Source organism: Syngnathus leptorhynchus, chromosome 6 (assembly GCF_054491065.1).
Source record: "Syngnathus leptorhynchus isolate UIUO chromosome 6, UIUO_Slep, whole genome shotgun sequence".
Classification (NCBI taxonomy): Eukaryota; Metazoa; Chordata; class Actinopteri; order Syngnathiformes; family Syngnathidae; genus Syngnathus; species Syngnathus leptorhynchus.
This window is the reverse complement of record NC_141200.1, coordinates 4818627-4837714: the sequence shown is the minus strand read 5'-3', so window position 1 is coordinate 4837714 and position 19088 is coordinate 4818627. Positions and strand designations below refer to the sequence as shown.

Sequence of the window (19088 nt, the reverse complement as noted above, 5' to 3'; positions counted from 1 at the left end):
GTGATCTGTTTTAAGTAAAGGACATGGCCATGTGACTGCAACAGGAAAGGGTAACAGTTGAAATATACACATCATTTTGGAAAATTCAGAATGAAAGATTTTGGCACTGGATTAATCGCTTTGGTACCGCACAAATTATACATACTATACATCCAACAAATAGCTGCATATGTCGGTCGTCCATCTTTGTCAAGGTTGGGTATGTTTAAAGATGCCCTCTGCATTCCTCACTCATAACGAGGGGTGACTTGACTTACAGTTCTCTTCAATTAAGCTTCAATCCAAACCTTTCTCCTCTGCCCTTTATCTATTTACGGACCATCCATCCATCCATTGGTCAGTTGACCTCAATAGGGTTGCAAATGATCCCTGCTGACTTTAGGTCAGAGGTGCCAGACTGGTCGCTTGCCAATCGCAGGGCATATTTACTGCCCATTTTCTAAAATCCATTTAGTAGGATGTTTCTAACATCCCCAGACCAACAATGCCAGTTCAAAGTCACTTCATATAACTTTCGGATTCTGAGGCATGTCATTTTGACCACATCTATATCTCTCGGTGCATTTACTTCCTTGTGCCTGGCTGAACAAAAGTCCACGGGCAAACTCTGGTAATCGCAGGGGAATATCGTATAGCTAAGAGCACACACAACCAAGCCACAACGTGGAGACAGTAAGGAAGGCCTAGAGCACCAATGATGACATTATCAAGCGTAGACACTGACTCACTCTGCATTTTTGCAATTGTATAAGCAAATAAAACATCAGAGGAAAAAGCCAAAACATTTATCCCTCAAACGCTCATAATGTACAATAATAAACTCTTGTGATGTGAAGCTTGGAAATGGTAGCTTACGATGCGGTGAGAAGAAAGCTTGTAAAGATGATGAAGTAATACCGCTCCTGCAGTTAGTACATGATCAATGCCGCAGAGTGCTGGGAAGCCGGCGGGGGCTCGGGGTCATCTTGAAACTTTCTGGGCAATATTCACAGGGAAGGACATGTTTGTTGCAATGTTTCCGTGAAGCCAAGAAGCCTTTTATTATGATATCACGGAGCAGCTCTAAGTACAGGCTTGGCGCAAATGTGGGGGAGTCCATTCTACTCATGCCACACCCTACCATCAAGGATGCCTGTTGACTCCTGTCCCCTCATTGTTTGGACTGTGGTCTGAGCATAGTTCCAACGGGGCAGGAAGGCCTAAGGGAGTGGATGACACAGTCCTGACTTAACCAGGGACTTTCAGCGGACCACCATCTGTCCATCTGTAAAGGGATGAACTTATCAACTTGACAACCTCATGGGATCAACAATGAATTCAACCACAACTGTCCAAAAACACCAAATGAGATCTTTACGTGAGGAAACAGTTGGTGTACTGCCTATACTTTTGAAATTCCTGTGGGCAGTGACACGTTGTCCTCACACTTCACCTCAATCTTCGTGTTCCCAGTGTGTGTGCATGTGTGTGCGTGCGCGTGTGTGTATATGTGTGTGTATGTGTGTGTGTAGTTTTTTTGAATATCCTCTGAATTGTAACATATCTAAATGGAATAAGACATTTTAAATGTCAACCTGTACAATCAGGTTCCAAAACAATAGCATTAAAAATCCATATAAAGATAGAAAGGCAATTATTATTGAAGGCAATTTGGGTGTATTCATAAAGAGTCTTGACGTGGACACTGGTTTGCTTTCATGGGCCACGTAAAATGATTTGGCGGGCCGGATCTGGCCCCCGGGCCGTGACTTTCACACCGAATGGAAATCCGATCAAGATCTCTGAAAAATGCCAATCACTGCTATGTGGGTGATATAGAAGTGGTAAAGCTTTTTCCAAAAGTGTTTTAAATGCTTATGCTAATTGAGATCATGCATAGGAATTAGAGCAACTGTTTAAGTTGGATAAAATCATACCACAAGTTACGCAGTAATGTAAAGCTCTTAAGTATATACTCCAGGGCAGGAATTCTTTAGAAGAAGAGGAAAATGAGACATCGTTTTTCAGGCATCATCACATTTTCAGAAGTGACTCAGTGAGACGTGTAAAAAATCACAGATTCATTCTTTTTAAAAGCTTTTGAATATTATACAGATTGATCCACAATGACGTTTTATTTTTTATTTTTTAAATAGTTTATTTAAAGCTTTTCAAAGACAATGTAAAGGGATGAACCCAATGTCCATGACATAAATCATTCTGTATCATTTCATAACACAATCTTTGTCGTAATATGGGCTGGTTTGAGAATATAAATTGATCACCAAACTATTTTCTATGTGCACACATTATAAACAATAATTTAATCGTAATAACATTAGTTAGAATAAATGAGATGCTAGAGAACGCAGAGCACGACTAAAAATTCAACTTTTACGCTTGATATGTGCTACAGAGAGTGACTTGACTCTGTGAAGGAATCTTTCTAGTCCTCCCTCTCCCTTTGCAAAAGCCAAGGATGCATTGTATAACTACCGAGATATGGGTCAAGCAAATGGAAATTCTCGTCTTTCTGCCACAGGGGCCGTCCACTCAAGAGATATTTAATGGTCGCGGGAGCGAGGTCCGCCTTGCAGGTCAGGTAGCTTTTGATATTAAGCTTAGGGAGAACGGCTTCAGCGAGAGAAACGGACAAGTTCTTGGGGATGGTGGACTGTTGGATCTCCAGGGACTTTTGTTGCAGCAATGAGCCAAAGGCCATCGTCGGCTGAATCATATTCTTCAACGAAGATGCCCTATCGACTGACGACTTATATTTACTCATCGGTTGCTTTGATTCGACTTGCTCATACTTCTGGGAGAGCAACTTGTAGGTACTTTTGGGCAGTCGCCTACTTTCAATGACCTCGTCCAAATCACCGACCAATAATTGGCGAACCAGTGCCTTCCTCTGGGAGATGCACTTAGATGACATACGGGTAGTGACTCCTGCAGTGGACAAAAAATACCAACGTAGTTAACGGTGTCCTAACTCAGCAGGTGATCCCAAACCAAATAAAAGTCAACAAGTGCATTGAAGCTAGATTGCTTATACAGCCATGCAAGCAGCGTTGATGGAGATCATTCTTACCTTGCATAAAGGAAGCCAAGACAACACGGTTCTCAATAGGGAGTGGACCCCTGAAGTTGTTAACAAGAGGCACAGAGGTGGCTTGGTTGGCGAAGAGGCTTGCCGTTAGTTTGTCATACTGCAAATATGAGAGATATAAAAAGTTGTTCAATGGAAGTGTTCAGACGGGAAAGCTCGTGGCTGATTTGTACGGATTGGATTGACCTGAGTTTGAGAGATGGTGACGGGATTCTTGAACACTGTCCAAAGCACACTTTGATAGCAAGGCGGTGAAGTGAGAGAACCGTCGTAACGGAAATACTCATCCAGGCGCTGAGGCATCAGCTGTCTGACGTCAAAAGCGGGAATCTTATACCTGTTTGCTAGAAAGAAACGGAGAGGTCAGTTTCCTGTTTGACAGATTCACGCTCACAGCGGAGCAAATTGTGTTGGACTCACATCTTTTGGGGATTTGAGTAAGATATGAAAAAATGTTGTTATAGCCCGGATTGAAGGCTCCAATCTGTTTGGAGGTTAACAAAAATAAATAAATGAGATGGTCACATGGTCAGATATTCATGATTAATTGTGTCTGAATATGGTCACCTCAATGAAAACGCCCAGTACAGCCAGACCGTCAGATTTGTCAAAAGCCATGGATACATTGGGATACTTTTCTGAGTTGTAGTGAACAATGTGCAGCTGTAAGAGAAGACAGAAATTACTTACTGATGGAAAATATGGATTTTCTTCTGCTTATCTGGGCCGCAAGGGTAGCAAACTGAGTGGGAAAGGGTTAGAACATAAGGTAAAGGGATTTTCCTTTTACAACATTAGTCTGTTTATAGTAAGATGCAAAGTCATGGTCGTTCTTGAAATCAAATAAGACAAAATATATTTATATACGAATTTAGGGGAATCAAAGTGGACACGGAGGGGTTTTTTTTTTTTTTTTTTTTTTGGTCCCGTAATGCCATGACTCCAAAAGCAACATGTCATCAAATAAGTGCGGTTGTGGATTCTGGAGTGACTTGAAAGGACATGTTGACAACGAAGTCCTTCTGTCCACTGAGAAACATAGACCACACCTTACATGTGGTGGCTCTGCAACTGCTGGCACACACAGGTAAAAAAAAAAAAGCATTTTGTGAGGCTGCCTGTTGTGATAATGTTTAAAATGTTCCTTTAGGGGTTGCTGGGTACACATGTAAATTGTAGGAGGAAAAACTGGGAGAGCAAGTGTAAATACAGGAAGAGGAAAAAAAAAAATCTCAAGCAGGCTCCTCAACTTCCTGAGACTCAAAATGGAATGTGCATAGATTTGTTTTGCATTGACACAAAAGTCTTTCAAAGGCAGAATTTATTATTACTGCATTTTGGGATCATCTGTTGAATTTTTACTGGTTCAAGAGACACTTGTGGTTGGTGCATTTTCTGAAGATGTAGAGATGCCATTGTTTACCTCTGCAGCATACTGCTTACTGTCAACCGTGTGCTCAGAACCCAGAGGATTGTTTTTGGAGCCCCAGTGAATGTGGAGCTGAGCTGCAGTGTAGCGTTGAGGGAGGCCAGAGATGGTCATCACTGAGGGAAGTACGACTTGGACTGTTGAGCAGATGACACAAGTGCCAGTTATTTCTTTCATTATGAAATAAATGAAATAGAAAAAAAAAAATCAAATAAATCATGAGGCATTATGTCAAACTCGACAGTGCACACACAAATTTTCACGTCATGTTTGTAATGTATTTTTAATTCCTAAATTCAGAGAGGTTAATGGGATTAAATGGAACAATCCTATAATGGGTTTACATCCTACTTGGAGGACAGAAGTTAGATTGGGAGTTTTTGTTTTGTTCGAGTGGCCATGACATATGGGGTCCCTCATGGGTCAATCCTTGCACCCCTTGTGTTCGGTATGTATATGTTACCCTTGGATTAATTACTTTAGAACACCAAGTTTGAAATCTTGGGATGCTAATAGACTCTGACCTGGGTCAAATCGATCAATAAAACAAACTTTTTACCAGTTGTAGTAGTTGTAGTTTTTGATGTCATGGTAACAACCCCATCCACATTACAAATAAAAACAATGCAGACATGAGAAAGCACCTTTAAGTTCAAGGGACTGTAACTCTTCATGATAAATCGGTGCATGACGAATTTTTTGAAGTGGAAGCCTCTGTTAACACACACTCAGAAGATGATCCGTGTCACCACTTCTGCCAATCAGCCCAGTACATGTACCAATTATGGCAACTGGTTTGTTGGGTCTGGATAACCGCAACTGGATCAGCAGATTGTTGGCATAGTGGAGCTAACAATTGCCAGTTGCTGATGTTAAGATTAACCAAACAGTGCAGGGTAGGCATAAGAGATGAGTCATTTTTGTTCACAATTTCCCAGAATAAATACGGCGCTGTTTCATTTGATGAGATGGCTGCTGAGAAATGAGAAGAGTTCAAGTGGTAGATGTTAAAACAAACCGGAGCCACCTATCATTTTCTGCTCCAATTTTGTATGGGGTAATTTGTAGTGATTATGTTAACACCACATTCATGTGTATTTTATTTATTTTTTTGGTTCATTTCTAGAGCCCATACGAAATGAAATGTAATGCTGGCGCACTTTACCAAACTCGGTTTAAATTTGGAATCCAAAATGATAAGGCATATTTTTTGTGTTTTGTTTTGTTTGATTTATTTATGTCTTTTGTGGCAATGTGATATATATGAGTAGGTTTGGGTCTTGGGGAAGAACCACATTTTTAATTTGTGTCTTCATCTGAAAAAGTTTGAGGATGAAACTATGCGTTACAACATGGATGAAATACTCACACGAATGTCCGTTATTTTTCAGAGTAAGATGGCTGCCGCCCGTCAGATTGTAGTTGTCGAGCACAATTGGGCTTAAAGATGAGTCAAAGATGAGCTTCCCTGTCTTGAAGTCAACTGGGGACTGCATTGGTCCAGCACAGTAGGGAAAATGTGTGTGCCAGTGTCTCTCTCCATTTGAGCCTGTAAATAGAATCAATGTCAGTCCGTCCTTGCATTCTTTCATTTTCTATACAGCAAACAAAACCCAGCTGACTTTAGGTGCGAGTAAATCACATGGTGATTCTGAATGAAGCAATATGTTGGAATGGATCCCATGCCAGCTGCATGGAGGTCGCCCATGTGAACCACTTTCAATAAACCTGCTGGAGAACTGGATTTCAACCAAAATATAATTTGAGTCCAAGCTGAGAATGCTGCTGGAAGTAAGGCGTGACAATAAGACAGACATGTTAATTAAAATGTTTCTTGGATGAAATTACATGTCGGGAACTCGCTGACTGTGTCTCCAAATTGAATTTTAGAAGCATTGTGATTGGTTTGATGTCAAACTGTTTGTTTCGGGTTAATGATGGATATATGTTTCATCATGATGGTCCTTGAGCTGTTCTACAAAAAGGCAAAGAAGGTGCTCGATGAGTCAACTCGGATTGTGGCCTCCAGCTGGCCGGACTCTTGACCACTAAGATGAGCAACCCCCGGAATGCTTTGAGCTTAATTGAAGGTGAACTCTTCAAATCTGTGTTTATAAAGAGTACATGACTCAGTACGTCACCAAGATCTTTTCAAAAGGGCTTTATTATAATGTCATGATTGTTCCTAATTCGCATGTACACCAAGTGCAGATGTGTGATTACTACGTAGAGCACAAAAGCCTCATCCGCAACTATTAATGCCAAACCACAAGTATGATTAAAAAAAAAAAAAAAAGGACCTTCAGACGTCCGCTGAAAGAAAAGACGGCAAATTCTGCATCTATCGGTCAGGCAGAACATGAGAAAGACCAATTTTATAATTTGGAGGATAAAGCAAAAAGGTTTTGGCAGGCTTGTGATTTCACAATTATAGTTATAGCTAAACAATTCAAGATACATAATGGTTACAGTAAATAGATGCCTCACGATTGTATCTTCTTATTTCCATCTCTTAATTAAGTCGGAAAATAACTTCCCGCTGAGGTATTTGATAAAAACATTGTTGCCATACAAATGTAACCGAAGCCTTCATGAGGTACTTTGTGAAAATTATTTCAAAAGCACAATGAATAAAAAGATAGATTTAAAGAAAAAAAAAAAAAAAAAGTATAATCACTTACTTGTGTAGCCCCATCTGGCCCCTGAAAAAGACAAATATGTAAGTTGCGCTGTAAATTAATATGCAATTAGGAGAACTCACTCTTAGGTTGCAAAGAAAATGAGTCATTCAAAATTCTAATCAATAAAGTTCACTGAACAGCAATAATAAAGTTAAAAAAAAAAAAAAAAAAAGTCCTGAAAGCATCTTACCGTAAGCCACGAGCACTTGCAGTAGTAAAGCGATGGGTGTGAGGCTCAAACAAAGCATCTTGGTGTTCTCGGACTGATTCGGATGGCTCCGTGCAACAAACCACAAGCCTCCGCATGGCTTTTAAGCGCACGTCGTCTCTCATCGTAGCATCCTTTGACGTCACGGTCACAACGACACACCAGCCCACTGCGTCGAGTCCACAGCTTCCACGGAATCTTAGTCAAGTGTCTCCGGCCAAGAATGTGAAGCGTGTGTGTTTACACTTTGACACCAGAGGGCTCCAACTTTTCCATTTTGACACACTATAGGACACCAATTTAGAATTTCAGATTATGGTTTTATTTTCTATATGATATGTTAAACCAATTCTAATTCAAAATTCCATTACTGCATAAACAAACTTTTAACTTCTGCCCTTGTTATTTTTACTGTTGACTGACTTTGGAGAGTTGCTCCTCTGGTGGCGTTTGGCAAAAGCGTATCGTTCCGATTCACGTCACAATCACCGATTCAGGGGCTCAAGTGGGCTCAAGTGGGTTACGCGCATGAGGATTTGCTGTGGGAAATACTGAACACATACAATTTGTTAATGCCGGTAGCGACCATTTTCCAAACAGCTAAAGAGGAACAATCCCTCCCATTCCACACCACAGGATAATTACTCAGGATAATCTTTCAGAGACATCCCATAATCGGGCTACATTTACAACCTAAATTTGTGATATGAAATTGTAGGAAGTCTATTCTATTCATTTTATAGCATTTATCTTGGCTGCATCGCTTCATATACATATAATTCCCCAAAATGATAAGGAAGAAGGTCTTCCGCAATCGTCTTCCGCAATCTCGCAGCTCCACGGCTGTCTATCGATTTTTCTGGCATACATTAAATAGATAAACTGAGAAGGCAACCTCCAGGTAATTACTATTAGCATAGCGAGCATTAAAGATAAACAATGGGACGATACCTAACAGTTCGTTAACGTTGGTTTCGATTGGAAAGGTGTTTGGTCCAAAGGTCAGGTCAGGCAGCCCGCTCTCGCAGTCGTTTACAACCCGGGCCGGGCTCAGTGGGTGAGAGACCGACCGCTCAGAGGCAAGCCTCAAGATGAAGCACTTACTATTTTTCGCCATTGTCTTTGCTGCGTTTCACCTCGGCCATTCTATTATCCCAGGTAGGTCCCGCCATTTTTCAATCTCTGTTGTAGCCCCAATTGTTTTTTTTTTTTTTGTTTTTTTTAAATGTTGGTTTCCAAAAAATATGGTAAGCTCCCAGTACAGTAAATAGATACGTGATTATTTCCTAAATCTGTTAAAATTGTATTCACGTTGAATTTTAAGCCTAATTAGTTTTACTCCGATCTAAACCACGATAAAAGCAGACTTCCTGTTGAGTTGAGTTTGAGTTGCAAGATGGCGCCCCCAAAAAAATTTTGATCTGTAAAAGGGACAAAACTTGCAATTGATTTTCCACCTCAAGAGCACACCATTTCATTTTTAAGACTTTGATTTTGAAAGCAAACCTAACTGGCTGTCTGAGTCAGATGCAAAAGTTGCAGCTAAGTTGCATTTTCTATTGCACGGGAGCTGAAGCCTATCCCAGCTAACTCGTAACAAGCTGGTACTATCCTAAAAAATATTGATGTATTTACACGCCGCTAAAGACTATGATTAGCAATCAATGACTAACGCTAGAATCACTGATTGAGACAATATACAAGGCTCACTTTTCATTCAAAATTAAATAGATTATGAGCACACACAAAAAAAAAATAGTGAGAATATGAAACAGATTGCCCTTTGAGGAACTTTGAAGGGCAGGAAGTTTAAACGTAGCATAGGTGGTGCATTTTATTGCCGTTGTAAAAAGAGGGAGTGATAAAGTTAAACATTTATAGAAAGGTATCAGAGGCCTGTGCAATGGTCACGTTATTACTGTCTTGTCATCGTTTAGTATACTTAATAAAAGGGGTATTATTGATTCATTTTTTTTCTCATTCAACAGACTTTTGCCGCCAACCCGAGGATGAAGGCATGGGACAGAAGTTTGACTTTGTTTTCCACTATGACGTCAACAGTGACCAGTGCAACCCGTTCATATATAAAGGGGAGGGGGGCAACGGCAATCGATTCGCCAACGAACGGGAGTGCATGAGGAACTGCTCGGCCACCATTGAACGCAGCTACCCCAAAGATGGTGAGATTAGATGGTAGCAACCCCAACAGCTAAATTCAGTAGAATAATCATCAATAATAATAATTAAAAATAAAAATATTCAGTAGAAATACGATTTTGTGACTGAGAGAGTTTTATTATTATTTTTGATGATTTTATTGACTGCCATCATGTAGCCTATTATTAAGCCATGAAAAGAAAGTCATCCAATTAATGTTGGTACAGCTTAATATTTCATTTCATTTGCAGGTTTGGATGCCCAGCACCTAATATTGTGCTCAGTCAATGACAGCGAACATATAACTGCTTCACATTTATATGTGCACAATACGCCACCAGGTGGTAAAAAGTAAAAAGGCTTTGTTTTTTTTCCTCTTAGCGGCAACACTTTGCCTCCTGAAGAACCTCAAAGGTGGATGTAACGGCAATTATCTGAGATTTTACTACGATGCAGTTCATGGGAGGTGCAAAAAATTCCTTTGGACAGGCTGCCATGGAAATGGAAACCGTTTTTTTGACCATGACAGCTGCAATTCTACTTGTTATGGTATCCATGGTGAGCGTGACCCCCTGCAACCCCCAATCTTGAGCATACATTGAAAGCAGATGCAATTGTTTTTACATGTACTCCTAGATGACCATGAGGAAGAGGAAGAGGAGGAGCCAGACACGCCAATTGGTAGATAAAAACAGTAAACACACACAAGAAAAAAAAAAAAAAAACAGGCATGACATGGAATTTTTTTTATCCTGACCACTAAATAGGTAGAATATGGGCACGACTATTTTATGGCCACAAAGGAGTATTGTGTGCCCATGTTGTGGCCACAATTGAATTTTTTTCCAACCATGTGATGTCTGGTCCACCCACCGTAAACAGACTTAATAGGATGTTAACTAACATGCATGGTATTTGGATTTACTCACTTGATGCTCTTCTTCAACAGCAATCATCTGTGGAGTTTTAATTGGGCTCGTTGTCGCATCCATCATCATAACTATCATCGTCTTGACTGTTCAGTCTGAGTAAGAGCAAAGTTTTGGATAAGGAAAAAAAAAAAAAAAAAAAAACCATGGCTGATTATGTCTCCTGTAACCTCTGACTGTGCTCCTCTTGCAGGAAAAAACAGAAGGCCGCGGAAAAAAGAAAAGATGCGCAACCTCGAGCTCCTCTCAGGGGGGAGAGTCTTGAAATGGCGTAACCCAACAAACACCTTCTGTGTGCGTGTGTCTTTTTTTTAATATGCTGATGCCATACTTATGTGTGTGATTCTCACTTTCTACGGAGCATTTTGGATCTACATAAAGGCGCAAATAAAAAATGTTGTCACATGCAACAATATGGCATCAAAGTAAGCATCCAGCACCCAGCAATAATAAAGGCAAGCTCCATTTGTTCATTGTGAACAGTTCTGTTCTCTATTGAGTGACATTTGAGTTCAACACTTTCACTCCAGCAACAAATATGATGGAGGTTTGCAGTGTTTTAGATTCGTATCTCCTTGTTGTATTTTTTTTTTTACAGGCACTGAAATTATGATCGGCTGTTGGTTTGTTTTACATTTCATTGCAAATGTATTCCAACATACAGTATTTCAACTGTTTACTGTTGTACACACTGTGGCATATTTTACTTGTAAATGCCGATTGTAACAATATAAGCTTAGAATGGAAGTGTTGAACTCTTGTAACATTTCATCTCCATAGATAGGCTGTTTCAAATAAAATACATCCAACTAAATAAGATGCAATAAGTGATTTTGTTTTGCCATTTAAGTAGTAAATATGCAAAGTAGTTATGAGAAGGCTACCACCAAGGCCTGGAACTTAAAGGGACCAGCCAACAAAAGTGCATGTTACATTTCCGCCTCAAGTTTCTTCGCTATTTAGCCAAGTTTATCATTCATTCCAGCTGTTTCTGTGTTTTTGCATCTTCAGACACGTCAAGTTGAGCCTCTTGCAGCACAGGCTTTAGTGTGTCAGACTGTCAGCCCAAATAAAAATCTGCTGACCCTGAAGAGACAATGGGGCAAATAATTCCATACATATCTGAAAATAACAGTATTGCCAATTGGGAATATGTGAAATGTACTCCTTTTGTTGGGCCAGGAGGAGGAAGAGTAACTGGGCATAAGTTTAGAAGTCTAATTTATTGTGTATTTCTGCAATCTAACAGCGCAGTGTGTTGAAAACGGATGGCTATAATGACATAATAACAAAGGTTAAAACAAAAGATTGACCTTATGGAATTTGTGAAAGATTTGACTTTTCAGACAAGATAGTACCCCTCAAACAGTCTGCTTGTCGTCTTTGGGTAAGCGTTCTCAAATGCGCATGCGTGACGCAGCCGTAATGGAAATTCTACTACATCACGGCTTCCTAAGATTGAGATACGCAAATAAAAGATGTAAAAAAAAAAATTCAACTTGTATTTTAAACGCGGGTTAAGAATATATTATGAATAGTCTCACTTCTTGTTTTCCCCGCCCTCATTGTTGTTTCATTGTTCGTCACAGTACCGGGCCGGCAAACGTAGCCGACGTCACTTCCTCAGGTTATTTCCATTTGTGTTGCGACCGCTCTATTACCTTGAGTATTATTCATCAATAACTACCTTTCCATTTGTGTCTTACAACATGTCTTAGTGTATCCCGCGTTTGGGGTAATTCGTGTCACCCACGCACTCGCTGACGGGTAGTGGCAAACGACGAGTTAACGTTGTGCTGCATAAAAAGGAGTTAAACGTGCACTGGAAAACATAAGTAGTTGACCGGTTGCTGCTAACGTGAGCTAGCTAGTTTATGTTAATTGGCTAACTATTGTTAGCTGACCTTTTCTTTGTATGCGTGCCGTGATCTCTGTGTCTGATCGCTACTCTATGACGTCCTCGCCGGTGATTTAAAACGATGGAGTGTCTTCATTTGGGCTCGAACGTGAGCTTTGCTGGCGACTCCTCCAGGCTGCCTAACGGCGCGCCTTCCTCTTGGTGCTGCAGCGGTGAGTGATCACCATAAACACCGACCGGATTCATTTTTAAAGGCTGCACCATCCAAAACGCTTCCGATTTGTCTTAACCGTGCACACTACATGTAAACTAATTCACCTTTTATCTTGTTCAGTTTGCAGATCGAATAAAAGTCCATGGCTTTGCCTCACCTGCTTGGTGGTCCACTGTGGACGGTAAGATCTTGTCAGGACTCTAAGCCACACAATTACATTGTTATCTAGTTTCTGCACCCTCGTCTGTGAGCTAATCTGATTTCGAATAAATTGTGCAGTGTTTCCCAACCTTAATGTTTATGAAGTCTTGCTCAAGGGCTCCTCGACAGTAGTCAGCAAGCAGGCATCTCTCTGAGAACTCGTGTCCTCCGACTCCTTACAGACTGAGCTCCCCGATTCATCTATAAATTTGGGGTTGAGAATTGATTGTATTTTTTTTTTCCAGATATGTGAATGGACATGCAAAGAAACACTTTGAGGACAGTCAAGTGTCAGGCAGCAGCCAAAGGAAGGTTGACAAACAGGAGAAAGAGAAAAGTCAACATTCGGTTTGCATGGATTCTGGCAACTACAGTGTGTTCTGGTGAGTGTCAAGTCTAAAAAAAAATGTCCTTACTTATCATACAGATATAGCTACACTGTTTTAGATCAGAATGTGACAACTGATGCAGATTTTATAGTTACAGATGTGATGAATTTGTTGTCAATGACACCAAACTTGGGCATGTCCAAAAAGTACGGGAATATCTCCAGAATTTAGAAAAGTAAGTGTCTCCTCTCTCAAGGAAACTTGAGTTACTATTGTGTCGTTTTCTTTTGCCCCTTATCTCTGAACTCAACAAAAATTATGTTATACAACTTCTCGTAGCTCAGCCTTGACTGGTGACAAACACAGGAAAAGAAAACTTCAAGACGGCCAAACACCGGACAAGAAAATGTTGAAAGAGAATGTAAGTCACCAAAATTGTACACAGTCATTTTGAAATTATGAATTGCGCAGCATTGTACTTTTTTTTTTTTACTCAACGTCAGCATTGTAATGTGCATGTCACCCTGTGCCTGTCAGGAGGGGGCCGCCTTGGGAGCTACTGGCCTGCGTAACCTGGGAAACACGTGTTTTATGAATGCTATTCTGCAGTCGCTCAGGTGAGCCTTTCAATTCCCCAAAAAATACCAAACCCCTAATTCCCAGCATTTAACAAAAACTGTGAGCAAAAGAACTACTGGTTCTGCATAAACGCACATTTGAAATTTTTTAAGTGGTTTTTCCACACATTGAATGTCAAAAGTGTCCCATTTCCTCGGCAGCAACATCGAGCAGTTCAGCTGTTATTTCAAGGGCTTGCCGGCGGTGGCGCTACGCAGCGGTAAGACTGCCGGGAGGAGGATGTACCACACTCGCAGCCAAGGGGACACCAGTGTGTAAGGTCCCCCGTCTGGCAGGAGGAGTAACTCGCCGAGTGCATGCATCTAAAACTAGTGTTAGTGTGCAAATTTAGGAAACCTACTGCAAATTTTGTGTCTGTTCTCATCTTCTCCTAAATTCTGCAAGATCTTATTTCCCCTGACAATTTTGTCTCAATTGTTTCCACACATGCATTCTCAACAATCAATTGTACATAATCCTAGAACCACAATTATCGATTTCAATTAGGATCATCACAATTACTGTAGTCATTGAGCGTATGGAGCAGGTGCTCAAGCCAGCAGTGTGACATGTTGCTTTATATTCAACAGGTCACTGGTAGAGGAGTTAAGAAAGACCTTTTGTTCCCTCTGGCAAGGAAACCAGACTGCCTTCAGTCCAGACTCGCTATTTTATGCAGTGTGGAAAATCATGCCAAGTTTCAGGTAAGTAAAAAAAAAATAAAAATAAATAAGTTTCAGAACAATTTTACATCTATGATGGTTTTCTCCAACCTAGAGGCTACCAGCAACAAGATGCCCACGAGTTCATGCGTTACCTGTTGGACCACCTACACAGGGAGCTCCAGCACAGTCAGAACGGGGCAGCGGAGCCGAGCTCGCCTGGGGACGGGCTCCGACTCGCAAGCGCCGATGACAAGAGCTGCTTGTACGGTGACCTATTACGATAGTTTGGGTTTCATACTCGTTTTTATGCGAGTACAAACATAGTTGTTGTTAGTCTCTCAGGTCCATTGTGGTTTCCCACTGACTAGACAATTCTTTCATTGTCAGGTTGTCTGTATAATTTCTGCTCCTTCATTTTAATCCCTTGGAAGTCCGGTACATAATTATATCCAGGGCAACTTTAGACTTGAACATTCCAGCGTCATTGTGATTGAACACTGCATGTTTTGTACGCATGTTGATGTCATGTGTTGGTCTCGCTACAGAAATGGCACTCCCAGCGTTGTCACGTCTATTTTTGGTGGGATCCTTCAGAATGAAGTCAATTGTTTGATATGTGGGACCGAATCTCAAAAGTTTGATCCGTTTCTTGGTAAGACTCCTACGGCGGTTTAGTTTGCACGCAATTAGTTCCGTGTTTTAAAAACATTAAACAACACGGGTTATTTTTTTAAATCCGACAAGCAAATAAACCTCTCCTAAATGAGTTGTTTTTTTCTCTAGCACATCAGATTTTTATACTGCAACAAATATTACAAATAAAAAAATAAAAAAAATATTATTTTATTTATTTAATATTTATGATTTACAGTAATTCCTCCTTCTCCTATTTAGATCTTTCTTTGGACATTCCCAGTCGGTTCAGACAGAAGAGGAGTAAAGATCAAGAGCCAGGTCCCACATGCACCTTGCATGGTAGGATATTAAATGGTCTGCTGTATCAGATGCAGAATGTAAAGCGAAATTATTCTTTCAGAATGCCTACGAAGCTTCACTGACCTGGAAGAGCTGGATGAAACCGAGCTGTATTATTGTCACAAATGTAGAAAACGACAGAAGTCCACCAAGAAGTTCTGGATTCGCAAGCTTCCCAAGGTAAAAGAAAAATTATTATCATGAAACAGCCGCTTACCATAAATTGTTATCATGTGGATTATTATTCTTGATCACCCGGTCGGTGTGTGTGTGTGGGGGAAATACGTTTTGCTGTGGTTTAATGAAGTCTTTGTTTCCAAATGCAGGTTTTGTGCCTGCACTTGAAAAGGTTCCACTGGACTGCTTTTTTGAGAAATAAAGTGGACACTTATGTGGAATTTCCACTAAAACACTTGGACATGAAGGGCTATTTACTTGAGGTGAGTTTGGACACAATCTTCACAATCACAACATCATGAGAGATGTTTACTCGGAGGACCATGACATAAAAATGTCCTTCAGGAATGCGAGCGCTAAGACAACAAAACTAAGCAGATCGCGATGAAGGCGTCAGAAATCGAATCGACTTACATCCAGAGGGAGCAAAGTGTGAACGCAGCCTTAGGACAGATGTGCAAGGACCTTGTCAGAGTCCTTCAGACTTGTTGATTCCGGTATCATTTCCTTATACTGTAAGGTCACTGCGGTCTGCAAAGGAGTCCTTGTAAAGTGTGCTGTCTGTTAAAAAGAAAAGAAGTATTTACAGTTTGTCAACAAAACGCTAGCGGCTACTCATTCGAACTACTGGTTGTAAGCTATAGAGGGCGCTACGCTGCAATAAATGTCCTATTTGAAAATCTGGGACGTGTCTGAATGGGCAGGCAGCCTTTTGTGACTGATAACTTCCTAACCAACAACTCGTTTGTACTCAAAATTTTGGAATATGATAACCCCTCCCAGCCAAAACCTGGTTGTACTGTTCGTCCTGTCCTATCGCTACCCGTGCATCTCTGTTCCCAGTCCACATAAAATGAGTCAAAACTGTATTGTTTATTAATCGCCAATTATTTTTATACTTGGCTTTCTTTTCTGGCTGTCCTACTGAATTTCCAATAAATAATGATACATCCAACCACAGATGGCTAAATCCAAGCAGCATAACAGAACAGGTTTAAAAAAAAATAAAAACAATAGACAGCTGGAGTTATATTTGAGCGACAGAAGAAAGCAACATATGATGGCATGAAAAATGCACTCACCTCACTTTTATCTTTTTAGCCAGAGAATTTGTGAGCTGTTATTGGAATTATATTTGAGCGACAGCTGAAGGCAACATATGATAGCATGAAAAATACACTCACCTCACTTTTATCTTTTTAGCCACAGAATTTGTTAGCGGAGAGCTGTTTGTACGACCTGGCGGCCATTGTAGTGCATCACGGCTCTGGGTAAGTAAAACAAAATTTTCTATATCACAAACAATCACATTTTAAGTTTTGCCCCCCCCACACACACACACAAGCACCACTAAATCTTATTGAACTGATGCTCGGTAGCGGCGCTGTTTGATCATAGACCTCTAAGGGGCAGTGTTGTGCCAGACGTAGCCGATCCCCACCTCAGCCTTTTCGGCCCAACTGCAAAAAATGTGACCGAGGCCACGTGTGTTTCGGCAGGGTGGGATCGGGCCACTACACGGCGTACGGCAGCCACGAGGGGCGCTGGTACCACTTCAACGACAGCACGGTGACGCTCGCTAACGAAGAAACCTTGAGGAAGGCCAAGGCGTACATCCTCTTCTACGCGGAGAGGACCGAGCCGCCGGCCGCAACGTCGGACACGTGTCGTGCAAAGGTGGAGGCGGTTTTGAAAGACCCATCGGCGGATGATAGCTCGCCGGTACAAAGCGCAGACACAGCCGGAGCAAAGGAATTGATTTCTGAGAGAACGGGATCAGCCAAGAGCTCTGCGTACATGGGCGATGATGTTGAAACAGCAACGCAGTGATTCAGACCAATTGCATTCTTCACCTCAGTCACACCCCACAATTATTTTTATTTTTTTTAATATCCATATGACATCACATGGTTTGGAATGTAAGTTTGCGTTCATGTCCTTGGTGTTTCGTAATTTGGTGGATTTTCAATCCCAATGTCATTTTGTTACTGACTGATTATGGTTTAGCCTTGGGAGAAAAAAAAAAAAAAATCTATTTTGATGTCTTGTGTTCTTCACCTGGAGAGAACCTCTTAAGTACGGGTTACACATACTGATGTTTCTTAACTTTAACCCGAAGGTAGAAAATTTGCTCCGCCTTACTCACGTGGGACATTTGAGCCTTTTTAATTCAAACATTTTTATGACTGACAAAAGCTCAAGATTTTTTGTTTGTACTTGAAACAGCATGTCAAAGCTAACAGGAAATGCATCGCAAATGTTGTTTGTTGAAGGATTGGGCTCTGTGGGAAAACTTCTTTTTTTTTTTTTATATATATATATATTATCATTTCTAACCATAAAATAATTCCTCATAGAATCAGACTTGAAGACAGCATCCATGTTTTTTTTTTTTTTTTCAATCAATGACTCAGATCAATTAAAAATGTAAAACCACAACTTGTCTGATTGTGAAAATGATCATCGGTGCAGCCTGAGATTCAAACCGCAAGCGTTCAGAGCGCATACTAATGCAATTGATTCATGAAGCCAGCTCATTTTGTTTCAATAATCTCCTTACTTGGAATTGAAAGTAGTCTTTCATGTTCAAGAGCAACATGGAAGGTGCCGGTGACCCTTTGTTGTTAGTCCAAAACAACACACACACACACACTGGATATGAGTCAGTGCATCTCTTTGCGCAAAACAACGCACTGCTGCTCTCACGTGGCTCACTCCTTGAAAACATTTTTTTTTCTCTCTCTCTAAATATGACGCAGTGATGCTGTAGTATGCTAAGCACTAAAGAGCTCACATTGAGCAGTGTTTTTTTTTTTCCCCTCGCTGGTAGAAGGACATTGTGACACAGTGAGTCACGATTCAGAATGTATTCCCGGCACTCGTGTTTCACAATGTCCTCAGAGTGTGTGTGTGTGTGTGTGTGTTTTTGACTGATAGAGGGTAGAACAGGACATGACTGGCAGCGTAGTATGTGATGATGATGATGATTCGGCCATAATGGCATGTCCTCTGCACTGCTCTTAAGCAATTTCAGACAGTCACTGGGTCACAGATCCACCTTTAGGGAAAGTATGGACGAATAAACAGCATGTGACGGTCGGTCGGTCGCTCACATGGAGGAGGTTGTTTTTTTTCGCGACGTAATTATCTTGGGTACAATACAGGGAAGTTGGCAAAGTGAAATGGGTCAGGTTGTACTGTACTCCCTTTTTTTTTTTTTTTCCAAGTTCCGCATTTCCCGGACTTACAGTTATGACTAGTCTCATATTTACATGTATTGGTCAAAATGTGATGTTTTTTTTTGTCTGTCTCAAATATCTTATCATGTTTTCACTTTTAGAGACATGCATACATGATATATTTCAAAATGGAGTGATTCTGTTCAATTTGATGCGTCTTTTAAATTGATTTCCCGTTTTTTTGTTTTTTTTTTGGGTCACACCCTACAAATAATCATTTCAACTTGGCCGTACGAAATGCAGTATTAACGAACAGTATCACGCTGTGTGTCAAAGTTACTCCCTCCCTTTTCTCCTCCATGTCACTCAGGGTGCATTTC

General features: G+C 40.7%; 3 protein-coding genes across 9 annotated transcripts in view; 2 read left to right on the top strand and 1 right to left on the bottom strand.

Moving 5' to 3' along the window:
- Positions 1-2198: 2198 nt before the first annotated feature.
- ca12 (carbonic anhydrase 12) overlaps positions 2199-19088 on the bottom strand; it is a 50033-nt gene continuing 33143 nt past the window's right edge. For 3 of the 7 annotated variants that reach the window (XM_085913492.1, XM_085913496.1, XM_085913495.1), the window contains 12 exons: positions 16714-16796; positions 15944-16090; positions 7830-12966; positions 7389-7691; positions 7199-7219; positions 5887-6066; positions 4512-4654; positions 3656-3751; positions 3509-3572; positions 3275-3432; positions 3071-3188; positions 2199-2928 (listed from right to left, as the gene is read on the bottom strand). In XM_085913492.1, the coding sequence (XP_085769618.1) occupies positions 2426-2928; positions 3071-3188; positions 3275-3432; positions 3509-3572; positions 3656-3751; positions 4512-4654; positions 5887-6066; positions 7199-7219; positions 7389-7446 (1341 nt within the window). In that variant the 5' untranslated portion in view covers positions 7447-7691; positions 7830-12966; positions 15944-16090; positions 16714-16796 and the 3' untranslated portion in view covers positions 2199-2425. Of the gene's footprint in view, positions 2929-3070; positions 3189-3274; positions 3433-3508; positions 3573-3655; positions 3752-4511; positions 4655-5886; positions 6067-7198; positions 7220-7388; positions 7692-7829; positions 12967-15943; positions 16091-16611; positions 16630-16713; positions 16797-19088 lie in introns of those variants that run through there. The other 4 variants (XM_085913494.1, XM_085913493.1, XM_085913497.1 and 1 more) reach the window with 4 other exon arrangements.
- On the top strand, positions 8478-11286 carry LOC147055457 (thrombin inhibitor hemalin). The gene is made up of 6 exons (XM_085913505.1): positions 8478-8564; positions 9395-9586; positions 9945-10121; positions 10200-10244; positions 10513-10591; positions 10686-11286. Exons 1-6 carry the CDS (start codon positions 8498-8500, stop codon positions 10765-10767), a joined length of 642 nt encoding a protein of 213 aa, XP_085769631.1. The 5' UTR covers positions 8478-8497; the 3' UTR covers positions 10768-11286.
- usp3 (ubiquitin specific peptidase 3) lies at positions 12090-17927 on the top strand. Its single transcript, XM_085913491.1, has 15 exons — positions 12090-12562; positions 12685-12745; positions 13011-13148; positions 13246-13329; positions 13434-13515; positions 13632-13711; positions 13874-13987; positions 14303-14416; positions 14490-14639; positions 14923-15029; positions 15272-15352; positions 15414-15532; positions 15679-15792; positions 16733-16800; positions 17029-17927. The coding sequence occupies exons 1-15, from the start codon at positions 12472-12474 to the stop codon at positions 17357-17359; spliced, it is 1734 nt and encodes a 577-aa protein (XP_085769617.1). The 5' UTR covers positions 12090-12471; the 3' UTR covers positions 17360-17927.

Bases quoted from the DNA above. Each gene is read 5' to 3' on its own strand.
- LOC147055457 (XM_085913505.1), top strand. From the start codon at position 8,498: ATGAAGCACTTACTATTTTTCGCCATTGTCTTTGCTGCGTTTCACCTC. The intron at 9,587-9,944 runs GTGAGATTAGAT...TTTTCCTCTTAG, and splicing joins ACGCAGCTACCCCAAAGATG to CGGCAACACTTTGCCTCCTG. The intron at 10,592-10,685 runs GTAAGAGCAAAG...CTCCTCTTGCAG, and splicing joins GTCTTGACTGTTCAGTCTGA to GAAAAAACAGAAGGCCGCGG.
- usp3 (XM_085913491.1), top strand. From the start codon at position 12,472: ATGGAGTGTCTTCATTTGGGCTCGAACGTGAGCTTTGCTGGCGACTCC. The intron at 12,746-13,010 runs GTAAGATCTTGT...TTTTTTTTCCAG, and splicing joins TTGGTGGTCCACTGTGGACG to ATATGTGAATGGACATGCAA. The intron at 13,330-13,433 runs GTAAGTGTCTCC...AACTTCTCGTAG, and splicing joins TATCTCCAGAATTTAGAAAA to CTCAGCCTTGACTGGTGACA.